Below are 17,036 nucleotides of genomic sequence, written 5' to 3'. Positions count from 1 at the left end.
TTGGCTGACACTTTTATAGCATGGATTAAATATGTGAATAAAGAGCTTAGTTTTGCCTTGGCTGGCCTTCCTGACATGCAGTGAATCTTCATTGGTTTGGATGTGTTGGTGAGTGGCAGCACTGAAGATGAGCCAGTGAGTGTATTTAAACACAGACAGTACTCTGGCTAATAGTTCATTGCCAAGATAAAAATCTTGTTCGTGCCAAGCTGTTTATATCTATTCATGCTTAGCATCTTCACATCCCACTCACAAATACCCCTGTATGCATGAATGAAAATAATATTTTTTATATTACCATGGAAACAGAACTTACGCAAACTGAGTAAGGTTAAGGTGTTTGCACCTCTGTATACTGGATAATATCATTTTATACCTGTATCTATTATCTTATTCCAGTTTATTCCAGCTCAACTGTCTATTATCTGTCTGTGTTCAGGTAAATAGTGATTTTTTTCTGCTCAATCCTCACCTTTACCTTCCTTTGCTTGGCATAGTAAAATAATTCTCATGCATTATTCTGCATTAACCGTGTCACTCTGCATACAGAGAAATGTCTGCAATGAAACGATGATAATGAAAAGTAATGTTCATTATTCAAGGCAAAACCCATGAGGCAATTTAACAAGGCACTCATGCAGATATGGAGGGAAAGAGAGGAAAGAAATGCTCAACATAATCATTTGATCCACAAATGTTTGGTTTGTATGTTAAAATATTTTATCTGTAATTTTGGGAACATATTGTAAGTGTGATGATACAATGTATTATATCGGTAAAATAGAATATAGTATAAATGCACCATATATTTTTGAAGATGACAATAGATCTGTTCATAAATATACATTCACTCATATTTATCCATCATTGACTGGTGTGAACTGTGAACTGGTCAACATTTTTTACCTTTCAATCTTAATGCTGTACACAGGTAAGTCTAAATTGTTTCTGTGTTGATGGTATCGGTCCACATTCATGCCCATGCACCATAATTGGAGCCCACTGCAGTCGTTGTGTAGAGGTGACACCTGGTGGTGAAAACATGAAACTACACGTTGGGCCGTGGAACTGAATGGGAGGCGGGGTCACACGGCTTATGAGTTAAAGGAGATTGAGGCTACTTGTTAAGCGATACACTCTAGTAGTTAGAATGATTAATGGCGACTGATAAAAAGTGAAGAAAATTTATAAAACGTGGCTTTTTCTTTTTTTTATCTGATCAACCTTGCTTGAATCAAATCTTGAATGATTCACCAAATCACTTACCATTTTTTCAGTTGTTTTTTTTCTCCAGTTCACTCAGTTTCACCACTCCTTTTCCCCTTTTATTTTTTCACTTATTTTTTCTTATATCTACCCCTTATACTGCAGGCTTATGTATAACAGTGGCAGGACGTAATTGCACGTTATATACAATTTTATATTGACAGCATGAGGTTGTTGGCACTGGCAGCCTATAGCATTTACTACTGTAGCTTCTCGCACGTTGACCTCAGAGTGTACGAGTATTTTATCTGTATGCAGTCCCGTTGTGAATCTTGGACCGCAGGGAAAATGCAAGGAAATACAACGAAATGCCAAAGTGGGTCCATATCTACAGTGTGTGTGCTGTGTTGCTCCGTCATCTCCAGTAGTCGCATAGTCGCCAATGCGCAGAATATAGTCTATACCGTATGTTTGTATTTCGTAACATACTTGGTATTTTTGGTTGTTCATACATTATTTTCTACGGTCTATGGTTCATACAGTGAATGTGAACTAGGCAGGAAGAGAGAGGAGGGCAGTACGTCGCCGTTGGGTTGAGGGTGAGTCACTGAACTGTCCAGGGAGGAGGGCGTCACTCTGTGACAGCTTGGCGTACTACAAAATAAAAGCCCCCTGAAGCGACACACGCTGGTGGTTTGTTTTACAGCACCCCGTGGGTCCCAGTATTGTGTGGATTTGTGGATTATATAATTCTGTAGACCAATGCATTTCGTACTACTACTACTACTACTAAAAATAATAATGTAATGTCAGAGGACACTAGACTGCTACAGCCTTTTGCATGTCAGCAGGGCCTAGGTCTAAATCCTAACTTTGGGATAAGGATCTTCTTAGAACCTAGGCTGCAAATCAATTTGACTTCAACATTTCTTTACTCATCATGAATTCAAGAAAAAAATTGTTTAACCACTGCCACTGAATTGGTTTGGAGGTCTGGCTTGCTCTAGTCTAGTGTGTAGACCTACTGTATAGAATGTCACATCACTTAAAATGAGAATGAATTAGTCTTAGTCTTAACTGAATGTATTGTGTGAGCTGCATGAGAGGTGTAATGGTGCTGCTCTGTGGGAGCTGCTGAATACATTGACGTGCAAATCCTGCATAAACTCTCCGGTACCTAAATATAGGCTGTACACATCATTAAATTGAAGCTGGTGAGTCTAGTATAGAATAGTATAGATTTTTCTGAAAATGTGATTTGAAAAGCCTCATTATTTTTGTGACTTCCAACATAACATGCTTTTTTGTACTTAATATATCATAGGATTATAATCTTTATGTGGCAAAAAGAGGGGAATGAGCGCACGCACATACCATTTGTGTGCATTTGTATGTGTAGTCCTAAGTGGTTTTGTGTGTGTGTGTGTGTGTGTGTGTGGTAGGTGGGGGGCAGGGAGTGGGGGTGAGAGGATCTTGTAGGCTTTGAAAGGACCTATTAGCCCCAAGGCCTACTGTAGTCTTAATCGACTCTGGACACAATGCAGAAGCGTGCCTTTTAATGGCTCCAGGGCTCCGTGTTTTCATCACACTTAGGTGTAATTAGGGTGAATTAAAGAAAAGAAGTTAATCTTTGTACTGATAATAAATTTATGCTTATTCATACAGGTCACATAAGGTTCATAAGAGTCCCAGAATTGCAGTCAAAATTGCATCTGCCCATTGCTGCACACCCACAAAGCACATGAAGCACACACAAAAGTACAAGTTGTCATAATTACTGTTTTTCCAATATACATATATTTCATGATGTTCATCAATATAATAAGACATTGATAGATTTACACTACAATTATTTTATGTACTTCTGTTTTTCAATCAGTTTCCTCTCATTTACGTTGAATCAACCTTGTTTAGTTTCTAATCCCATACCAAATGACAGCACAATAAATCTATCAATAAATAAAGCAAAGAAAAACCAAAGTAAAACTGAGCACATTGCCCATGATCCTCCAGTCCTGTCCCTCCTATAAGGCCAGACGAACAGGGGCAATATGGGCCTTCATCCCGCAAACCCCAGTCCCAAAGAGAAATCAAAATCTTTCCTCAAAAATAAACGGATTTAAACAAAAAATATATATATTGTAGATACAAACGGCAAATCTGATGTAAACCGTAGAATCATTCTAAGCATTCTGGACATTTCAAGGTAAAAATACTTTTTTCCATTAACTTTTCATTTTCTTGACCTTTACCCATCAGTGCTTACACACAAACAATTCAGTGACATCTGGAGTTATTACTAAATTGATACAAAAGAAAAACACAATATTTGGTTAAAAAATAAAACAAGTTAACGTGTATTAAATAGAATATTGTACATTTATAGCCATCCAGTAAAAGTTCAGGGTCTCAATAGGTTCCCTCCTATTGCTGCATTCACTCCATTTGGGGGTAACAGTCATTTTGACTTAAGCTGGACCTGGAACTGTGTAGCAAATATTAGGGAGCATTCACCCCTCTGTACTTAAGTGACTCTTTGTTGAAGGTTTGGAGTTTTATCCTCATTTAATTCACCTTCTGTTGGTTTTCTGCTTTTTTCCTGCAAAAAATCTATTGACAAAAGCCAAGCTTACGACTTGTAATTGAAACTTGGAAGAGGGAGTGAACACTTTTTCCAAGTCGGCAACTTGCATTTAGGATTACCGCCATATGACTTGAACGCAGTGTATGTTGAGATCACTGACCAATTCTTGAGGTTGACAATAAAACAATATTCTCCACCAAATCATGTTCCCATCCCACCAAATTAACAAATTACAACAGAAAAAGTGCCACGGTGTTAAAATATGCGCACTTCTTTTCTTACAGACAGTAAAGCAACAGAAAAAGAGAGAGCGCTCACTTCATTTTCGCCGTTGCGGCCAAATTTGTTGAGCACCCTCAGGACAACAGTTTGATTCATGGATAACACAGAAGTCCTACCCCAATCAGTAGTGTTTTTTCACTTCAGTCCACTGTGATGATAACTCCTGCTGGATGGTGAAAATGACCACATTTGAAACCCTACGATATTTTTGTATTGCCAGAAAGTCCAATTTTACAGTTTGTTAATATAATTTTTGTCCTCATATATATGTGATAAATTGCTAATACCTTGAACCTGAGGATATAGGACCCCCTACCCCCCAAAACACCCCCATATTACAACACCAAACAATACAGATTTTTTTTTTTGTTAGGTTTTTCTTGGTTTTTGTCTAACAGCTATAGTTAAAGTTTATATGTCTTTTCATTTTAAAACTGTTGTCAGCACTACGGAGACAGAAAAAGAAGAGTTGTGCTATTATTAGTTACAGGATCATGTGTCTAAAGACTTGTTACAGATTAAAGTAGCTCTTCAGACCTGGATACACACAGCCTTATGTGGGGGCACATTGTATTTGAGTTTTGAAGCATGTTGTCTTTATGTTTTGGTTTACCTTGCATATGTTAGAGTGGCACACTTACTAGCCAATATGACACACCGTGTACACAGTGTGTAAGGGTTAAAAGGGCTTGTAATCACAGATATTTGGGATAAAGGTAAGCTTTGAAAACAGAGTAGGATGGTTTCTTTTCATATGAGATTGGATAACTGTTTCTTTCCACTTGTTTTTGATGGCAATTGGCAGCATAAGCATGAAAATCTGGTCTTTGGTAATATTCTGTAATTTACTTTTGCTCTACTTGGAGGAAATACGGGAGGGGGCACTCTAAGGCAAGGGGTGTGTGTGTGGGGGGGGGGTTATGGTTTGGGCCTTTCACCTGTAAAAATGCTTTTCTAGTCCTCCCTATTAGAGCTGGTTGGCAGATCTGAAACCTTGCTGCTTGTGTACTTAAGTTGTCATGGAAACAACTTGCCTTGCCCTTACTTTGAGATTTAAGCGGCCTAATCTGTCAGGATAAACAAGGGATATTCCCAAGACAGGCGGAGCTACTCTAACACACACACACACACACGCACGCACGCGCGCACACACACACACACACACACACACACACACACACACACACGTGTGTGGATTCTGAACCAGTGAGTTGAGCAAAGGGGAGCATGCTGCTCTATACAGTTGGTGGGGAAGATAAAAAGTCATGTTGAAAAGAGACAAGGCTTCTAAGGCTTTACACACACTTGCAGGTTTTAACTTTGTTTTGAAATATTTTAGTTGGTTTAGTGGTTCCCATAGCTTTCCAGTGACTGCAGCCTATATTTTCACAAGATGCAAAAGCTATAGAACATACATCATTGGAATGATAGTTGAAAATTTACTTTCATAAAGCATAGAGGAGAGATTTGAATTGCTGAACTAAACTTGCCATAGGATTGTTTAGAATTGTTTGTTCTCATCCATTGTAGGCAAGTCTACATGATGTGATAAAAAGGTCCAACGTAAAATGGTTTCACAGTTCCTGAAAGCGCTTTTTGCAGTTTTAGGGAACTTGTAACATTTTTAAAATGTTGCAATTTGCTAATGTGTACGAGGCCTTAGTGTGACAGAGGATTTGAAAATCCACAAAGCAAGTGCATCATATTGTCCTGCACTCCTATTCAGAAAGTAGCCAAAACGAGTAGATTGCACAGGAATAGATGCCAAAAATAGTAAAAGAATTGTTTAAGACCAAACCAGTGAGGGCACCAATGAAGAAATAACTGCAATAACAATAAAAGCCTCTCCCTAGTTGCTTGGCAGTGTATAACGCACAGAGCTGAATTACAAAAAACACACAAGACAGAGGTAAAGAGGAGCTTACCGCCCTTGGCAGCAAATGGTACTGATTGCACTCTCCTCTTTACCTATCTGTTTCACACAAAAATATACTATAATATAAATATAATCTATTATATTTAAAAAAGAAAAAGGCCTTAACTATAGGGAGAAACATCGAGACAGAACCACTGCGATAGCAAAACACTCTGGCTAGTTTGTTAGGAATGCTACTATTGTTTGAACAATTGCTTCTCCCATTTCTTGGAATGCTCACTCGTCAATAACCTTTAACTGCTAATCTCTGAATCTAAGAAAGACCCCAAAGTTATCGGATTGCTGTACTAAAACTCTAGCCAACTGTGGATTTATGCCATTTTTCCTCATTAGCCTCTGTCCCTGTGCCTTGATTTGCAAATAAGGCTGAATTGTCTGTTTATGTGCTCTTCATGTGGTGAGGTTTTGCTGCATGAGGATCTCCTTTGGCCAGGCGGTCGACCGGCCAGACAGCGCCATCAAAAACAAGGTTGTTTGTGCATTTTAAACAGATTCCTCTTTTTCAGTCAGCCTCTCCCCCTACACAAACTAAAAGTGTAAGTGTTTGACTGGAAATAACCTCTAATAGGCTAGCTTTTGAGTGATTGGAGACTAAGGCTTTTCTGAGTCCATGTAGGTTATGGGCCAGTGAGAATTAACCCCTTACTATATGGAAATTAATGAATAGTCGATTTATACAACAGTACCATTTTAACTCCTGGCATAAGTATTGTTTTTCAAGTCCATATCTACATTATGATAGTAATGACATCTCCGTAGTATAAGTGTAATGTTACAGTAACATCACAGATATTACAAAAGAAAGAAATTTGGACAGATTCAAATTCTAAACTGGTCTACCCAAAACTAACCCTTACAGCTATAAGTATCAGTATTTTCTCTTATGGTTTGTATGACCGATATTGGCGACACTATTTTCACCTCAGTTTTTTTTTTTTTTAAGATACTTACACTTACATGTGCTACATTAAGAGCATTTGCACTAGACTGCAATGAAGGAATGTTTTCGAAATAAGACACTAAGTAAAAGTTTTAAAAAAAGAAACATCTACAGACATTGGTCCAACTGTACTATGGCAGTTTTGAAATCATCAGAAGAAATCGGGGTGTTAAAGCATGCTGAGAGAGAGATGAGGGTGGGGTGTTAGGGCGACTATGGCTGAAAGTTAGAGAAACAGAGAAAGAGAAATGACACTCAGATGAAGATGGAAAGGGCTGGGAATAATGATTACAGGGGAATACCTCTTAATATAACAATTCATGCGTTATTTGAATCAACATTTGTGAGCATGAACAACTCTCTCGGAAAGCCAGAAAGAAGCCAAGACTTGAACCCCTGACAGCATCAAGATATAAAACCTGGAGCTGGAAAATGTGATGGAATAACCTGGGGAATTTTCTAGGGCAATTGAATTTTTGTGGCCCAGAAGTGATGACATTAAAATAGAATAAAGATAGAATAAAGCTCTGTTCGGTATTAAAACACAAAGAAACAATGTGCGGATCCACAAAATCAGTCCTCCATTCACTGTCTATGAAAAAGCTCCAGATTTTACAACTGAATGACATTTCAGGTTTCAGTTCTGTTGTTTCTGTCATATTTTGGACTGTCCTAGATAGGAATAACACATATGAACTCTAAAAATCAATTGGTATTCCCTTGAAGTACCTTAGTTAGTGGAGAACAACTCCATTGTGCAAAGATGCACCAATACTCTATGAAAGACAGAGCAAGAAAGAGTAAGCAAGGGACAGACGGACAATGAGAACATGCAAGATACACACTTTAAATAGGCAGTAGTTAACGCTGAAGCATACGTAAAATTAATACAAAAATTAAAAAATACAAAATGCACGCACACACACGCACACACACCTACAAAAACAGTATATATCAGAATAAAACTCTACAAAGAACTATATATCATATCAGTTATGTAACAATTATCGCCAGTCATTGTTTCCTTTTCTATTGTTGCATCGTCACAAGTGTTTGGTTCTCAGTATGGCAGATTAGAAAAGCCAAAAGTACCTAGAAAGGAGACAGGGCCACAGACTCACAGGACAAATATTGACAGGGGTCCAGAGGCGAGGTGGTGGAAGTGGGGGAGCCATGGGGCCCCGAAGGGTTTAGGGGTGTTATATCAAGGCTAATTGGGGAGATATATAATAAATTCATCATCAGTGATTAATTTTGTCATCAATTTGAGGGTTTTTCTGTTGCAAGGAAGTTGGGTTGAGACTGGGGTAGGAGCAACTCTTCTTAGGTGCTGAAGTACACTGCAGAGAGAAAGAACAGAGGAGTGGTGATGAAAATATTATGAAAATAGAGTTTAATGCATCAGAACTCACTGAGTGATAAGTCAGAAAAGTGCAGTACAGCAGTAAAAACATTCTTACATTAAAGGCCCAATTGAGAATCGAAGCAGAGCACCACCTATTGAATCAAGATTTTCCACCTGCTGGCTTTCTTATATTTATTTTGTTGAAATGAACACATTTTTGCTCTCAAACTGATTGCCTTAGCTTTTCATTCAGTGACTTGCAGTATATGAAACATGTATTGAATCAGAACTAAGAACTAAGTCATTCTATTGATTCAATGCATTGGTACTGTTTCCAAACAGTGGTGCTAAATGTTCCTGTATTTTGAGTTATTGTGTGATTTTAAATTAGTGGGGAGATTATTTGTCATCAAGTCCTAATCTATCTATAGAGCAGAAAAACATATATACAGTGTATAATACTGCTTAATCTTCTATGTATGTGTATGAATATAGCTGATATACACATAAAACAATCATTGACCCTTACCAATAATGACGATGAGGACAATCACGCATATCACACCCAGGATAATCATCATCTAAAGACAGTGGATGTTGAGAAAAAATTTATTGTTAGAAAAGGAGTAACATGTGTGACTGTTTTAAGCCTTTTAATCAATTATGTCATTTTTTATCATATAGGTAGATCATCTCCAATTCACTATAACAATACTTACATTTATGCTGTAACATTTAATTCTTGAAAGCACAAATAGCCATCAGCCAGGCCAAAGGCAACCTTAGACTGTGTGATGTCAGAGCCAGTTTAGCCCAGAGAAGGTCTGACAAATTTTCAGCATCACATTAAAATGTCGCCTATCTGTATTAGTATTATTCATGTCCACACAGTGTGAGATGGTCAACTGCCAGCTAACCCTACGGTTAAATAAATCACAGCCGGCTCAAACTCTAGCGCTGTCAGAATTTTTGGCATCGCTCCATAGCATGAAGTGGAGGAGGAGTTCTGGATTCATGAGGGGATTTCATAATCCAGTGACATCTGACCAAGTGCGTATGGTATTACGTAGAATTTCTATCCAAAAAACCCACTAATGAGACTTCCAATGATAAAATACAAACAACCAACGATACTGATAATGCGATGTCCTAAAAACATGATAAGGCCTTTGTGTGTCCTCACCTTGGCATTCTTCCACCAGTATTTATTCTTCAGTTTTGCAGCGCTGGTCTCAAACTGAGAGGCTCCAGCCTGCAGGGCATCAGCCCTATCATCCAGTTCTGACAGCTTCTGATCACGCTCCAGAACCTTATCAACGTTTACACGCATGATATCCACCACCTGGGGAATGACATGCAAAGCAATGTAGAGATGAGGCGAGAGGTGTGAGAAAGAAGCAGTGCAATCAACTATCAACATGGGATGACTCTCTGCAAGGGTCCGGCAGAATAGTGCGTGACTCTTTTATATTTTTGCTTTGTAGTTTAGACACATCTGCGCCAACACAATGGCTACACATTTTTTAAATATATTCTAAAAATATGCCGCAACAATTTTGCTTGCTTAGATGACGATTAGTTAGGTAAAGCCCTCCTAAGGTTTGGAAGTTTTCATGTCCAATCATGGTTTCCAACTCAACTCAATTCAAATCCATTCTTAACCAAGAAATATTGTTTTCCTATTGTTTTTATGTGAGAAAGCAGAAAGGACTGAGTTACCAGTAGGTGACTCATGAACAATGTTAAAAAACGTAAACATTGACATCAGAGCCCGACAACATGTGACTTTGCAAGGACATGGACTCACCTCATCCACCTGTGCCTGCGTCTGTTGCAGGCGACGGTTGCTGGTGAGGTTGGGAGGCTGATTCCCTCCCTCTGCAGGGGCGCCAGCGGCTGGGGCAGACCTGACAATGAAAACACAAATACTTAGTAGTTATATAAAACATACTAACCAAGAAAAGGCTTAAAAAGCTGCGATAACACACCATTATAGGCAGAATGAGGCAGGATGCTATTCAAGAATTTCATTTTTTTTACTCTATTTATGCAGCTGCACCTCAGTAACAAAAAATCATCCCACTATTACAGAAGATTTTCATATTAAACAAAAATGATAATGATAATGATAATGAATTTTATTTATAGAGCACCTTTCATACAAGGACAGTAGCTCAAAGTGCTTTACAGGATGGCAAAAGAAAACAGATAAAAGTGACATAGTATCCAGTCAATGTATAGAGAAAAAATGATAGTACATAATTTATAATATAATTAAATGTACACATATTCAGCTGAATGTTTCACAGCATTTATTTTTGAAGATAAATTTATCCAATTTTTTCATAATTTTTCAGATTGGAGGACACAGACAAAAAAAGAAGAAAATTTAGCAGTTCATGTATTCACAGATTTTAACATATTTCATATGTGTAATGTGCTCATAAAAAAATTTGAAAGTAAATTAAAAATCTTGCAATGTGTGATGTTATGTTTGTTCACGTCTGTCTCAGTCCAAAGATCATAATGACATGGCAAGATCACTCATTGTCTTTTTTGTTTGATTTCCAGAAAAGTTGCCAGAAGTGTTGGGAGGCATAGTAAACTGCTCAAATGTATGAATACTGATTTCTTTTGTTCGGTCTTAAATATTTCTACACAAAATGCAGTATCCCCACAGGTAATTAATGGTGTCTGTCTAACTTGTCCAACTCCTACACAGACTGTTGCATGACATGCTATTATTATTCTATAGAGGGCATTCAAATGTCAGATGTGGGATTCTATGCAGCAGATATTTCATAAGCAAACTTCCACCCTGCTTAAGTGTCCTTGAGCAAAACACCGACTCCCTACCAGCTCCAGGTACACAGCAAATTGTGCCATGTTTTCAGTGACAATTATTTGGAGCTGACAAGCATTGGTTGGAGAGTTGTTTGTCCTCTCATAGAGCTGATATGGCTCTGGGCCAGGTGTGCAAATCTATCTTAAAGTGTTAAATTGCCTCTGATGGGTGTGGACTTATATAACCACTGGCACAGTGTTGATTTTCACACTCTTAAGTTAAATTAACGCTGAAGTTTTTGCTGTGTGGCCGACCCTGCACTGTGACCTCCCTGCATGTGGAAGGGGGCAAACAAAAAAGACAAATTTGGAGGATCAACAGAGCGTCGGTTTTGTGATTGCATCCAAACTCTAGTGGCTGTCAGAATGTAATGTAATGTAATTTCAGAAACAGCCTAAAAATGCATCCTCTACTCAACAACCTAATTTCTACATTTTATACAAAATATGATTAGATGCTTTCTGTAAGGGTGGTCTTGAAGAACACTGTGCCGTGCATCGTGGTAATTTGCTTGCTGCTTGTTTATTGCTCATTCTTTGTTCACTCACTTTTTTATTGGTAAATTTCCTCACAGTCTGTGGAGTTATGCTGTGATGTGAACAGTACTGGGAGCTATAGGATAATGTTATGGAGACAGGACAGTGTCGGTGGTATAGTGATGGGTATGTTCAGGATGGAAAGCCAAAATAAGTAACATTTCATTGGTTAACTACAGAGTCAAGATATAACAGACTGCCAATGAAGATGCCTATTACTGTATTAACCTCCCAGTCTTTTGGATGTACTTTGCCTCAATAATGGCTTCAGTGAGAGACTTAACAGAAAGTGCGATTCACCATTGGAAACTGAAAGCTCTGTGAAAAACGCCTCCTTTGATGTTAACACATACTCTCTGTTCTGTGCAACAGGACAGACAAATGCACCAGAAATATATATATATATGTAACAAAAGTAGAGAAACACTTGAATATGCACTTGATTACCTAAGAATTGCAGTGATTCTGCGTTGGAAATAGAGATTTTTTTCATATTTACCAAGAGTCCATGTAGGTCAAATGAAGCAAAATCACTTTTCCCTTAAAGCTGCATGCTAACCCTGTTCAATCATTCATGCCACTGTTGTTGCTTGCTTAAATCCTAAATGAATGATGAATGAAAACCTTTGAGGGAGTCGTGAGAGACAGTTGCTGTAGGTTCCACAGTGAAAACTATAGACCTAAAAGTCAGTTATAACTCATGCAGACAAGTCACTGGTGATTTAATCAAAAACACAGAGCACAATGTCATGTAACAGCTGGGCCTATAAATAAATAGACTGGGCATATAGATTCATATTTACTAAAAACACATGTATACTACTATAAAGCTATTCTTTGATCATTAGTGTAGGCTATTTTCTTTGTTTTTCCAACATTACAGAAGGAAATGCATTTTGTTATCTATGTTTTTTTAATTCTTGGAATTAATAAAAGATTAGACAGATATCACAATTGGCATCTGTATCAATAAAATTCAATCAATGACCAAAAACATCCTACTATAAAATAAGGAAAACTCTGTCTGTCTGTCTGCATCCGTTTTGCTCCTCAATGGGTGGCCAATCAATCTGAAACTGCACATGGGCATTGAGCATTGGCATAGGCAGGGACTTATGCACATTTTTGGCAAGTCTGCACGTAGTTGTGGCGCATGCATCCCCGGTATGGACTAGTATTAGGTATTTTGAAGATCCCATCCCAACCTGCAAGCACCTTACATGTGCTACTACACTTGTTGAGTTGATTTTATTGCTGGCTTTTTTGTGATTCCCAAAGGAGATTTGAATGATGCAGGCTTCTCCAAAGTAAAGATTATAATGGATATCATCCCTGAAATGCAAAATAGGTACATGTGGTCTGGGCCTTTCATTGTAAGCACCATTACAACCACACAAAGCAAGCAGAAAAAATAGTATGCTGATAATTATCATAAGAAAATAATAGTAAACACAATCTAGATTCACTTAATTTTCAACTAAGACATCAATATCTCATCCTACTAATATTACTTTGCCTTAAATCTGTATCCATATCAACAAATAAAGCAGTAGTATGCTGATCTGGAATGATCAACGTCCCTGGACCCACAAAGAACATTAAATCTTTAATCTGAAATATATTTAAAAAAAAATTAAGAAATACTTAAAATAGGCATAAATAGGCAGATATATTTAATTTTTCATTCAGCATGGAGTAGCTGAGCATGCTTGCTTCAGCATCCCTTATTGCTATCTGGAAGTCCCAGTTAAGAAAATGCTCTATGGAAATTGAAGTGACTAAGTGATCATTTATGAGCTGTTCCATCTTCCTCGTACGCTTATACAGTATAATATAGCTAATGTTGTAGGATCCTTTGATAAGCGTATCGTACTTGTGACTACGTTCCTGTAGGAGTGTGAGGCAAAACTCTGTATAAAGGTCACCTTTAAATGTACACACACACACACACATTCCTAATCCTCAAGTGACAACAAATCCTTTAGAAATAGTTCTCTTGATAGTGTTGTAGGTCACTATCACTTCCAAACCAGCCCAAACACAAATTATCTACATGTGATATTTTTTACAATGCATTATAATTATCACTATGCTTCTTTTACAAGGATATATCATTGTTGTTATTTTATCTAGCTTTGAAGAGGGTGATTATCATTACACAATTCTGTTTATAAATCAGTCTTCCATTTATCATTAATGGATCAGTTCCAGGATTTAGGTTATCTTCCAATATTACCATCAAGACAGTCTTGAATCTCGTATTGCTAACTTTGGGACAGACTTGTCTATATTCACAAACTAAGACTAAACTATTGAACCTCAAAGAATGGATGTATGTAATTATGTCTTAAAGTGGATTGTCTTCTTGAATCTAAGTTTATAATCTCCACTTAAAAAGTGTTTGAATATTCCCAGAAGAGATACCTTACCTAAAATATCAAAATATATTTGAATGATTGATTGATTGATATTGATTGCTTTTTCAACAACTAGCCACTGTTAATGCTAAATGAATGGGAGTCACAGGGCCAAAAGGAACCTGTTTCACTTGTCTCAAAATCTTCTTTGTGCAGCAACATGACACTGTTGCCCCGTGAATCCCACTCTAAATCGCTAAATCCTGCTACTGATTTTGTGCGTTGTGATAACTAGAGACCCATAATCATTTTCACCCTGTTGCCAGATCACTTTCAGGCCAAACAACTAACAGAATATCACAAAAGTAACAGTAATTAACATTTGACACCAATGACATGAAAGGGCACCCGATGACAGCACTATGTCACATAATCTGATCTGATATAGACAGTGCTATGGTGCTCATTGGGTCCCTGATTAGGCGTAATAGAGTAGCTGCTAATAGACTGAGCTGGCATGTTGGGTCGGCAGGGTTTCGTATTGCTCTCACTGTGACTACAACATAGACGTAAACTAACTGAGTCCACTGCCAATGTCAAATATAGGCTATGACTGCTAAATATATCCAACCCTTTCAAGACAGAGCCTATAAAAATAGTATAGCCCAGTGGTTCCCAAAGTGGGGTCCAGGGACCTCCGAGGGCCTTGACTGGGGGGTTCATGGGGTCACCGGCAAAATGAGCAATAGTTTAATTTTGTTATCATTTCACTTACTAGAGGTAAAAACAATGAGGAAATGTGTAAGGATGACTATTTCGATCATAAGATTCACTGCCCCCACCCCACCAATAGTATAGACAGCTATTCTATTCTATATTTAATCTAAATATATATATCTAACAACAAAAATCCCTTCAGATGGGGTTCCTTTGGACAAAATCTTTTCAAATGGGGGGTCCCCCAGTTTAATGCGTTTCTGTTTGGGTGGTCACTGACATGAAAAAGCTCGCTGTGTGTTTTTCAGCACTGGAGAGCGACGTTTCAGCACTGGACAGCGCCACACCAGCCTGGACCAGAAATAGTCTCTTCCCAGTGTCACTACCCGCTTCCCTTTGATGCTGCTGGACTGTAACCTAACCCACACAGTTGATTATTTATTTCTGACGGTATATCCTGACACAAAGGGCCTATATAATGTCTTTTAAAAGATCTGATTGAGCATGACTCGACCGGGCCTGTATAAACGGTGTGAGCCTATACCATGTCGAGGGCGGGGAGGTTCCTTATGGAAGATTAAGAGCAAATGCTGGTGACAATTTTACGTTTAGCCCCATTGAGGAAATATCGTTGTCAACAGTTGAATAACATGTCGCGTGTCGAAGCTTGGCTGTTTCAACGTTTAACCCACTGTTGCCTGCCATAGAAAACCTGACAGAGACGAGGTTGTCACGGCCATCTTTCCTGAGCCTATACACTTACACACTTGCATCCTATACAGTCGAAAACAACAAGGGAGATATACATTTTATAGCTATTAGATGTCCTTGAAACAGCAAACAGCCTAAAATATAGCCTGCTATGTAGCTGTCCGCCCTCGCACGACAATCGACGACATACGAGGCTAGGCTATCCCCACCCCCCGCTGTAGGTTACAAATATCGCGTAAACTAGGCCTAAGCCTAATGGCTAATAATATAATAGTCTTTATGAAGGCCAATGGAGGACACGTCGAAAAAAAACATTAAAAGTTCAACAGGCTGTCTTAATAGGCTGTCTAAAGCTTTGAAACAGCTCATAGGGCTTGTTCAACATTATGTCCTTGCTGCCTCTACAAATTAGCCTAATCGTTGCCTACGGTGAAGTAACGCACGACTAAAGGGCCTAAAATTGTTTAGTTAAGACTAACGTTAACATCCTTTTTTGTATATGATGCTTCCAAAATGTAAATTTAATTAGCCTGTGGGCAATTTCACAGACGGCAACCCTTTCAAATCAAACCAGTCCAATCTGGAAAATGCGTGCGTGTTGGCTCCAGTGAAAAGCACGAGGTGAAAAATGGAAGAGACTGGCAAAAACACGGCAAAAAAACAACCTTTACCGATTGTTTACCGTGTAAACACCGCAATAAGGCTTATTTCCTTGACAACAATAAATCCGATGCTCTCGCCTGCTCCAAGGTTAGGCCAAAGCGTTAGCCTAACGTTACGTGTGGGCTATTCATTATCCAGCAGGCAACTAAGGCTACGAAATTAAATTCAGCATCAACATAGTAACGAGATGGTATTCTTACACCAGTACAATAACCTCAGTATTTTACGCCAAAACCTCACGAGACCATTCAGTTGCCATAAATCCTGAATAACACCTGTCACGAGGATACGAAATTGCAACTCATTAATAACACAGGGCCCCACAAAAACAACATAAAACGACGTGAAACTTACATTTTCCCTGGTAGAGTAGGCTAGGCAGTAGTGCTGAAATCCGGACTGGAAATGTTAGCGTGTAGTAAGTGGCTGGTAGATTAAGTGGATTGCCTTCTGCGCTCCTCTCTACCCTCTGGCACCCTTTGGTAGGTTATTGTGGCGTTTTCCTGCCTATATAGCCTAGTAGGACTCGCTTGTATTTGCCGCTGAGATAGATAATGTCCCCTCTCTAGAAAAAACCTTTTCCCCTTCCTATATCTACTGTGATGCTGCACCTACAGGCTATTATAAGTGCCCGGTGCCGTCGGAGTCTCTACAGTAATGAAGGTGTAATAAACAGTCGCCTGGATTAGGGGGACAAAGATGGCTCGGTGACGTCAATCGGCGAGTCTCATGTTGAAATGGGTGGCCAAAGACACCAAAGACACCATTTTATTGATCACGACAGCGACGTTTTTTGTCTACCGACGCCGTCATTGTGATTATACATGTATGTTTCTTTCATATGCACCGCGCAACATGGTCACGTTTAGGCTTAAAGCGCTCGTGAGGGAGCTTATTTTGGCAGCAAGGGTGCA

General features: G+C 38.6%; 1 protein-coding gene across 1 annotated transcript; it reads right to left on the bottom strand.

Annotated features, from left to right (window-relative positions):
• Nucleotides 1–7,118: 7,118 nt before the first annotated feature.
• vamp2 (vesicle-associated membrane protein 2) lies at nucleotides 7,119–16,556 on the bottom strand. The gene is made up of 5 exons (XM_071528176.1): nucleotides 16,477–16,556; nucleotides 10,101–10,200; nucleotides 9,477–9,635; nucleotides 8,823–8,874; nucleotides 7,119–8,288 (listed from the first exon to the last, which is right to left on the bottom strand). Coding segments are annotated over exons 1-5 (330 nt in total). The 5' UTR covers nucleotides 16,479–16,556; the 3' UTR covers nucleotides 7,119–8,271.
• Nucleotides 16,557–17,036: the final 480 nt, after the last annotated feature.

This window comes from Centroberyx affinis, unplaced genomic scaffold (assembly GCF_046629955.1).
Source record: "Centroberyx affinis isolate AG114_WGS23_722 - 3 ecotype Tasmania unplaced genomic scaffold, CSIRO-AGI_Caff_v1 ptg001629l_1, whole genome shotgun sequence".
In the NCBI taxonomy this organism is placed as follows: domain Eukaryota; kingdom Metazoa; phylum Chordata; class Actinopteri; order Beryciformes; family Berycidae; genus Centroberyx; species Centroberyx affinis.
Note: the sequence above shows the minus strand (reverse complement) of the source record. Positions and strands in the feature narration are given on the sequence as shown.